The sequence below is a fragment of the Phocoena phocoena genome, chromosome 2, assembly GCF_963924675.1.
Source record: "Phocoena phocoena chromosome 2, mPhoPho1.1, whole genome shotgun sequence".
Lineage (NCBI taxonomy): Eukaryota > Metazoa > Chordata > Mammalia > Artiodactyla > Phocoenidae > Phocoena > Phocoena phocoena.
The window spans coordinates 22507512-22517221 of record NC_089220.1 but is presented as its reverse complement, the minus strand read 5'-3'; the positions used below and the strand labels follow the sequence as shown (position 1 = coordinate 22517221).

General features: G+C 40.3%; 1 protein-coding gene across 1 annotated transcript; it reads right to left on the bottom strand.

The window, feature by feature from the left end:
* Positions 1-270: 270 nt before the first annotated feature.
* DIO2 (iodothyronine deiodinase 2) lies at positions 271-9421 on the bottom strand. The gene is made up of 2 exons (XM_065871956.1): positions 9200-9421; positions 271-846 (listed from the first exon to the last, which is right to left on the bottom strand). The coding sequence occupies exons 1-2, from the start codon at positions 9419-9421 to the stop codon at positions 271-273; spliced, it is 798 nt and encodes a 265-aa protein (XP_065728028.1).
* Positions 9422-9710: the final 289 nt, after the last annotated feature.

The window sequence follows — 9710 nt, the reverse complement described above, 5'->3', positions numbered from 1 at the left end:
CTCTCCATCTTGGGATCTTTTCATTCAGGGCTTTTCACCAGGAAGAGAAGTAACGGGGCTACTATTTAGCCAAAAGCCATTTAAGTGGTGAAAGTAGTATCGAGATGTTAGCGGTTTATGTTCTTCTGACACGTAAATTCCTGTCTTTCAGTGAGACAATGGGACTCAGTTGAAATAGTGGATTCAGTTCTTAGTTTCCTTGTCTTTACATAACTTAAAAAAAAAAAAAATCTCTATTACAATCATACCTTTAACCAGCTAATCTAGCTTTCATCTCTTGCTGAAATTCTTCTCCAGCCAACGCCGGACTTCTTGAAGGTTGTAGTAGAAGGGGCCCTTTCCTCCCAGATAAGCAATTTTCTGTCTCTGCACAATACACACACGTTCAAAGGCTACCCCATAAGCGACATTGGCATTATTGTCCATGCGGTCAGCCACAACTTGGCACTGGGGCGGCAAGGAGAAACGCTCCATTAGCTGGTGGGCTGCCGCACATCGGTCTTCCTGGTTCCGGTGCTTCTTCACCTCAAAAGACAAAGAAGAATCCCCAGGCACCGCCCAACCATCTGAAGGATGAGCCTCATCAATGTAGACCAACAGGAAGTCAGCCACTGATGAGAACTCTTCCACCAGTTTGCTGAAGGCTGGCAGCTGGTTAGTAAAAGGAGGTCAAGTGGCTGAGCCGAAGTTGACCACCAGTGGGCGCTCAGGGCTGGCAAAGTCAAGGAGGTGGCACTCAGCTCCATCAACTGTTTTCTCATGGGCACCATTTCCACTGCTGTCATCTCCTTCAGGATTGGAGACATGCACCACACTGGAGTTGGGAGCATCTTCACCCAGTTTCACCTGGTGGTGAAAAAAAGAAAGAGGGAGAGAATACCACATTGAACACATTGTCACTTTAATTCACTCTGTATAGAAACAACTGGCTCTAATAAAATGTGGTATTTCCTTCAGAGGATATGGTAAACATATATTGATTTGAGTAAAGAGCCATTGTGGCAGGTAATATAATGAATGGCCCTGAAGAGAATAAAAGTCCTTTTCATTCTGTATAGTCACTAAAGGTAATTATTTTCATGATTGAAGGTGCTGCAGTTAACTCTCTTCATAATTAAGTTGAGACTGGTATTCTTTACTATCCTTATTTTGTGTCAGTGCTTAGCACACAATATACAACAAATGTTTAATTGCCTTCATTTTTGTGGGTTTTTTTGTTTTTTGGCCGCGCCCTGCAGCATGCGGGATCTTAGTTCCCCAACCAGGGATCGAACTCGTGCCCCCTGTAATGGAACTGCGGAGGCTTAACCACTAGACCACCAGGGAAGTCCTTGCCTTCATTTTAAAAGTAAAAAGCGAATGGTCCACTTTAAAAATAAATTATCAGAATTGTGGGACATAGTACCTCCTTCTGTATTCCCACTTCTGAATTCTAAAGTACTCAGAAAAGACCTTTATTTTCTTGCCTGATACTAAGTCATTTAAGCTCAACCAATGGACAAGGGTACCAGTGGGCTCTATTCCTGCCCAGAACTAGAAAACCGGGGGTCCACCATTTATAAGAAGAGCTACTCCCATTTAATCTCTTCAGTACTTCAGCTTTCCCATCTGTAAAATGGTGATAACAACCCCTATCTTCCTCATATGGTTATAGGAGGATGACATAGGAAAAGGGCTTTGTACACTATAAATCATTGTGGGTGTGTAGTTTGCCATTATAGATGCCGCCCAAAAATGTGAAACAGAATACTATTTTCCTGACCAATTCTCTGTTTAAAAAATATCTACTGTTAGAAGTGATTTGAGCTCTCCTCAGTGTGACATCCTTCCCAAAGACTTCTATGGCTACTGAATACTTTGGGGTTCTTTTGACTAGAACCTCACCATTTCCATTAAACAAACAAATGAGTGAACAAAAACATAAAATTTTACTTTCTGCAGAATTCTACTTTTAATTTCTCATATTACATGTGTTTTTTTGTTTGTTTCACTTTTTTAATCTAAGAAGTCACAAACCATTTACTTTTCTACCACACATTTTATTATCAAGTTCCTCTGAATTACAAAATACTCAGGCAGAAGAGGTGTAGAGGAAAATTGTTCCAGGTACCCTCTTTGCACGTAGTTTAAATTGTTGAACACAGACTGAAAGAAAGTTTGCTGGTCTTTGAATCTGTAAACTGATAATAAAAAGCAGGCAACATAAAAGAGCCAATTACTTCAGTTTGAATTAATACAATTGGATCTTCCCCTAGAATGCTTTAATCAAAGCCAGTAACATTGGGGACAACTTACAACAGTATAGTTGATTTTTATACACTACCCTTAACATTATAAAACACTTCCAACTGGATCGACTTTTTCCCCTCATATAAATACCACCACATATAACATTGCTGTTAATTGAAGTCACTTAGAAGTGAATTGTTAAAAACTCAACAATCCAAACTGATAAAAAAAAAAAAAGCACTCAAGGGCTTTTATTCAGAAGCTTCTATCTGATGTTAATGCATAACTCATTTTAACTGCAGAGGAAGAAGTAAAGAAGCCCTTTCTCTCCCTTGTGAAAAATCCTAGCAGGGCAGGTTTGAAACAAGTACTGTTAGTTTTCTAAAAGAAATCTTAGAATAACAAATTTCTTTCTTAGAAAAGGAAGCTGTTGGTGTGGTTTAAATAAGTTCATTTGTTTTCAGTCACTATCAGGAAGAAAGTTATTTTATTTGTATTTTCTTGGTTAATTTGCAAGTGACACTAGGTGAAGAAACCGAATAAGCCACTTTTAGCTAGACTGTTTTATATGAGCTAGACTTGTCTCTGAGGTTTTAAAATATACTTAAAATTTAAAGATATATACATTTTAAAGGTATTATAAACTTTTAAATCTATGGGTTCTTTTTGTACTGCTTTGTAGATTTAGGTAATAGGTAGCGTTACCATCACCTCCTCGTTAGATGTTTCCCACGTCAAACAGCAATAATGATTCTAGGACGGCTGCTTTTAACAATATCGTTGTGCTGAGTTTTGCAACACACTGTGATATAACGATCTGAATGCACTCAGATCAGTCTGAATCCATTAGCTGTTGTAGCAACTTCTCATTAAGTGAGCAACCCAGACACAGGAGAAAAATCATCTCTGGACTACAGACTTGGAGGTTCTTGGTAGGTAAAAACATCCACCTGCATTTCTGAGTCATTTTTAAGAACTCTGAGCAACTGTGCTGCCTTGTTAAATGGGCCTCTATCGCCCCTGACTCTCACCCAAGCTGAACTGTTGATCCTTGCATTATTCCTGATTATTCCTGAGTAATCTAATCTGACTTCAGTCACAGGTGACACTCTTGTTACCTGTAATTAATTTTCTTGGAAAGGTAAAGCACCTTCTCCTTCTTCTTAGTGACAATGTATCATCCAGCCACACAATTCTTTTCAAAATACAAACAGACTAGTTCAACTTAGAAAACTTAGAACAAGTACAACATCTTAACTTTAAAATCAAAAGTGAGGAAAGTTACCAAATACGTGATGCTCTCTGGTATTTGGGGGAGGGGGGTGGTGAGAGGTGTTGGTATTTTGTTAAGCTGGGGGAAAATTTATACATACACTTTAAAATTTTTTATTACATACATTATTGTTACTATTAATTGTTGTTATAATCCTAGGTAGAGGTCAGAGAATAATTTTATGCTTAATAATAACCTTAACCTACACTGAACACAGTCACGTTTGGGTGATGGATGAGCTAACTGAGGCAGCTTATTTAGAAGAGTGAATCCTGGATCCCACTGTAGAGTACCGCCACGATCGACACCTAATGTTGTTGATCCGTTCTTGATTATCTCAGCTGGTCAGTGCGTAAAATGAAAGTAACCAAATCCTCTTCATTTTGTGGAGCAGCCGTAGGACTTGACTGAAGATTAGAATGTCATGAACAGAATTATCCTTTTAATGAGCGTGACTAGGTAAGAGAAAATGCACAGGTAAGAACAGTGCTATTAATAAAACTACGAGGGAAAAACACACACCCATTTTTTGGAAGTCCAGATGTGAGTAGACCAGTAGTCTGCTTTTATAAGTGTCACAGATTAATCATAAAATTTGCCCATCTTTGCTAAAAACTGCTGATAGAGGACAATTTAGCAACAATAAAGAAAAAAACTTTAATAATTAAAAAAGTGAAAGTCTGTCTTAAACTGAAAAAAAAGAATCTTTTAGAAGGACATTACTGTTCATTTCTCGTCTTCCTATTCGGTCACCATGAAAATTAAATACGTATTGTGACCAAAGTTACAAATGGAGAGTTTCTTTGGTTTGCTTGGCTTTTCACCCTGCTGAGATGGAATGGGAGAACCACCATTGTCTTCAATGATGGAAGATCTTTGCTTTCCTCAGGAGCAAATCATTCCTTGACAAAAAGCCAGAATGATGAAGAAAATAAAGTTGGTCCCATAATAACATTTAGGCTGCAGGAAAGAAGCTTGACAAAAACAGGTTATCCCCTGGTACTCCCAAACTTTGTTTTAATTTCCCACAGTGGCACAGAAAGTCTCCTGGCCACAAGTTACCTATCATCTTAATTTCTCCTTCTTAGAGGGTTTGTGTTTGGTTTTTGTCCTTAATGAGACATATTTGCCAAAGAGGCATTCAAAAGGCATTTTTTACTCTTGCGGAAGAGTAATTAGGTCGGTACCTCTTTCCCTGCCAGCATTAGCCGCTCTAAAGAGAACCCTGCCCAGTATTTAATGCCCAAACACAAGCATCATTTCCACTAATTGGTCTTGAAGTTCCGATGTTCCCAAAGGGTCTCTTTATTTTGCAAGGATCAGAAAGGACATACGTAAAATGTAATATCGTCATCACTGACTTTTCTCTCTCTCATCTGCACTATTACAGTTGTCCTTTCTTATGTTTTTATAATCAACATGAACACAACACCAACAAGGGAGGAAAATAAAGGGTTTGTATTTTTACAAGAGAAGACATCTCTGGGCCAAGCTCAAATGTTGTGATAGCCATATTTATAAATATGAAAAAGAATGTAAATATATGACATATACTTGATTCCCTTGATGATGGGATTCCTTTTGCTGACAGTTTTGAGTGCATGGGGAAAAGGATAATGCTGCTTTAGCATGTGGACTGTGAAATGCAGGGCAAGGGGAAAAAAAAAGAAAGAACCATTCATCAAGTAGAAGCTGGAAATAGAGCATATACTACTAACCTTGTTTTTTTTTTCTCTTCCACAGCCTGAGAAAGGCTTCTGGACAAAATATCACCTAATCTCATGATAGAAAGCAAAGCAGATGATAAAAATGGGGTAGGTATGTGGCAGAATTATTTTTACACATCCTTTTTGCTCTCCAAAGCCCTGGAATGGCTTTATTAACTGTCAGGAAATTTCACATTCTTTGACAATAATGACCAGCCTACATCAATGTCCTTACAAATGTGGCCAAACAATTATTAAGCAGCATTTTAACCATTTATATTCAAATTGGCCCAATAAATCAGCGTTGAAGGATAAGCCACCTACTCCTTCCTCTGAGTTCAATTCCCTGTTAGCTATTCTCTTGTTGATTTGTAACTTGAAAAATATAGCTCTAAGCTCTATCATTTCCCAGTGTTTTATCCAAGTGATGGACAAGCTCTGGCTGTAGCCTTCTTTTGGGAATGTTTCTTAAAAGAGCCATTTTCCATTGTAGAAACGAGTGTCAAAAGGCTGAGGTGAATGAAGAGGAGGAAGAGAATGTTAAAGAGACCCTTTCAAAACCAAAATTATATGTTCAAATGAATATGTTTTCTGTGCCACAGCAATATTGACCATGTAGAAGCTAAACTGCTTGTCAGCATCTATACTGTGTGTTTACTTTTACACTTCATTTAGGTGGGAGCCAGGCTCCCAGACAGAGTAGTTTGTTTACTGGTTGTATTTTTGAGTCTTTGAGCGCCAGCACAAGGATGCAGTGTTAGATGCAATGACACTGACTAGGGAAAACTTAAATAATAAACATCTGTTACACACCTCAGTCTCTCACAAAATTCAGTAGATTTTCTTTTTCCTCCAAATCCTGCATGGACCTTCCTCTAACCAAACCCAAACTGTCTTTAAAGGCTTCCCTATAAAGTTAATTTTAAATCCCATTCAACATTTTAATGAAGAAGGGTTTTTTGTTTTATTTTGTTCTAATTTGTTTACATTTCTTTGTTGCCTCTTGTAGGAGCCAAACACAGGCACAGCGCTTTTACTGCACTTTCTCTAAATAGCTTCCCAAGTATCTGCCATTCAACAACCGGGAGAATTAGAAATGACATGCCTCATCGTATGGCGTATGCACACGTCTCACCCTGCAGAACTCCGTTTCTGGGGGTGGCAGCCTCAAAATAACGCAAGTCAGGACTGTGAAACACTGTGGTGCCGACTCAAACAGAGACTCCTCCAGTGTGTCTCTAGACAGGGCTACACCCAAAGGCAGTGGCACAGGTGACAGTAGCATCTGGGGAAGTGATTCAATCTGTTTCACAGATTCTGAGTGACCCTCAAGTGCCACCACAGCCGCAAACACCCTTGCTACACTTGGAGACAGAAGGAGACCTAAACTCAGCGCAAGCTGTGTTCACCATGTTTCCATCCATCACACACCCAGTCCAGCCTTATCTCTGGATATATGGGTTCTTGTGTTGCTTCTTCTCCTGGCAGCTATTATATAAGTCATAAAAGCAAACATAATAATGTCAGTCATGAACTTGGTCACTAATCAAATCAGTAGACAGAAACAATACAGGAGAAGAATACACAAACCGTGTACAAAAAGGAAAACAAATTACTCATCCTTCTCAGTCTCTCAGCGTAGGGATAACGAAATATTGCGACACAATGAAACACTATACATTGGTGAAAAAATAAACAAATGATCAAGTTTATTAGAGGCATTTGTTTCCTTTTCCCTTTTTATTTCAATAAGCTGCTTAATAGGAGAAACGACCTCACTTAATATTTGTGGGTAACATCAACCCCCATATTTTATGTGAGAATATACATGCATACAAAATTCTCCAAAGCAGTGCCTTTTCTTTTATAGGCAGAAGTCACTTGTCTTCGAAAAAAGTAAGAGTTTAATATGCTGAGACCAAATAACTGACATTGCCATGTTATCTCCTAACACCTATGAAATACAGGTATAGATGAGGGAACTTCTTAATTCATAACATGCCTGACATACTTGTGCGTGCACACCCCACCCTCCTCCAAATTCTCTACCCCCAGAACAAAATGTGAACATTTCACATTCAGCGTATGCATTTGTGGAACTGAAATGATCATCTCAATATGTCCTTCCCACATCTCCCATTCACCCCATGTACATAATATAAAGTGAGTTTTTACTGTTAGAACTTTTGAGCATCGTTTCGAACTATTATAAAGAAATTTTCACTTACTAAGAAGAGCTCTTACTATGTTCCTGTCTTTAGGACAACAGATGCCAACCTTCTGCAGGTTGCTCTCAATAACAAAGACATATACTGTAGGAACACTTCCCTAATCCACCACGAGTATTCTCGTCTTGAACACTTATTTGATTTTCAATGGAAGGATCCTACTCTGGATTCCTTGCTACTAGAAATTACTTCTTTTCCATTCCTGGTGCATAGATTTTTTTTTTTAATTTTTATTTTATATTGAGTACAGTTTCAGGTGTACAGCAAAGTGATTCAGTTATACAAATACGTGTATCTATTCTTTTTCAAATTCTTTTCCCATTTAGGTTATTACAGAGTGTTGAGCAGCGTTCCCTGTGCTGTCCAGCAGGTCCTTGTTGGTTATCTGTTTTAAATATAGCAGTGTGTACATGTCAATCCCAAGCTCCCAATCTAACACTTCCCGCCCACCCTATCCCCCTTGGTAAGCATAAGTTCCTTCTCTAGACTTATTTTTCTAGTATTTATTTATGGAGGACTCATTCTCCTTCCCCCTCTTATTCTGAGTTTTCCGGCTCTGTTTCTGAGGTACTGCCTGCCTATAGTACACCACTTCACTAGCTCCCATATTCTTCTCAAACTCCCTTCCTGGCATCTCGGACAAGGTCTCTCAGTACTGTTAGGGAAAACCAAGAATGTCTGCTTTGATACTAGCTTTTGCCAGATGAGTCAATTCTTCCTAAGCCCAGGGACATTCAGGAGTCCCACAGGCACAGGGAGAGAGAGCAAACTGACAAAGGACCAGTGCCCTTTCCTCTTTGCCCCTTAAGAAGATCTGAGCTGAAGATGCTTCACCATCTCCAAACAGCATGCTTCACTTAGAAACAAAGATCACTCTGGTTTTGAAAGGGCAGCCCCTGGGACGCAGCTTCTGCAGGTAAGTGTGGCGACCGCTACAGTGTTCCAGGCACCAGTTATAAGAGCTTTGAGATTGCCATGAACCATAGATTTATCTGCTCTTTCTAAGACAACTTACTTAACTTTTGAGAAACAAAGCAAATGTGGTTTCTCTCACAAAGTCTGGATTTTTGACAGATAGTTCTCAGATCTTTCTTCTTCAAACAGATATCTAGTAACTCCAGACTCAGTGCCTAATAACTGCTTCAAAAGGTTCTAATCCAAATCAAGGTAGAGGACGATGGTGCACACAGGCTTGCTCTCATTAACTCTTACTTCTACCAGAAACGAAGCAGCCACTCTGCTAAATGATACCTGCTGTTATTATTTTGTGAAATCTTGCCAGCTCCCTGAGAGTTTTCAGCGGTGTTTTCTTTTTTTCTTGCTTTTTAATGCCTACCCATTGAACTGTCTTTCCTAATGCACCTCACATAGCCTTTCATCAAGCAAAAAATGCCAGTTCGTGACAAGAGCAGAATAAATGCAGCGGTCTGCCCTCCCCCAACACTTTCTGACTTTTCTCAAAGTTATTCTACAGGCACCAATACCTTCCACTCCAAAGTCACAGCAAGCCATTAACGACCCTTATTAGGAAGACTCCTTCTCAGGTCACGCAGAGTCACTGTGACTTAATACCTGTCATCCCCAGATCTACTGTGTGTGACAGGTGTAGAGAGCAGACACGGGAGCAACCTTGAGCATAACCGCTAGGCCCCCAAATAGGGCTGCACCGTTCTCACTCCAGTGCTCCAGCTGGCACCCGGCCCCCCACATTCCAGCCCCTGCCCCGGCCGCCCTGCGGAGAAGCCCCTCTCGGCGCAGCTCACCTGTTTGTAGGCATCGAGAAGGAAGCTCTTCCAGATGCAGCGCATCCCCTCTGAGGTCAGCATGCGCCTCCACTCCCCGCGAGTGGACTTGGAGCGGCTCAGCAACAGCACCACGTGCTTGAGGAGAACGACCGAGTCATAGAGCGCCAGGAAGAGGCAGTTGGAGAAAAAAACTGGCAGAATCTGCAGTGTGATCAGCAAGTCTACGCTGAGGATGCCCATCTTCTCTGCCTCCTGGGTCAGTTGCCTTGTGCGCTCTGGTTCCCCTTCACCCTCTTATTTAAAAGGGGGGTGGTGATTGAGGGGGTGGGGGAGGGGAGGGGGAGGTTGGGGGTGGGGGGAGAGGGAGAAAAACTAAATTAAAAGGAAGCCCAAGTTGTCTCCTTTTTCAAAGAAGCAGAAATGGCAAGACCAAGTCCAGTCTCTCCAGCCCAGCAGTTGGAGTGTGCCCATCAATTCATTCAATTCGGAGCTGCTGCTTTTTTTTTTTTTTTTTTTTTTAGGATTTAAG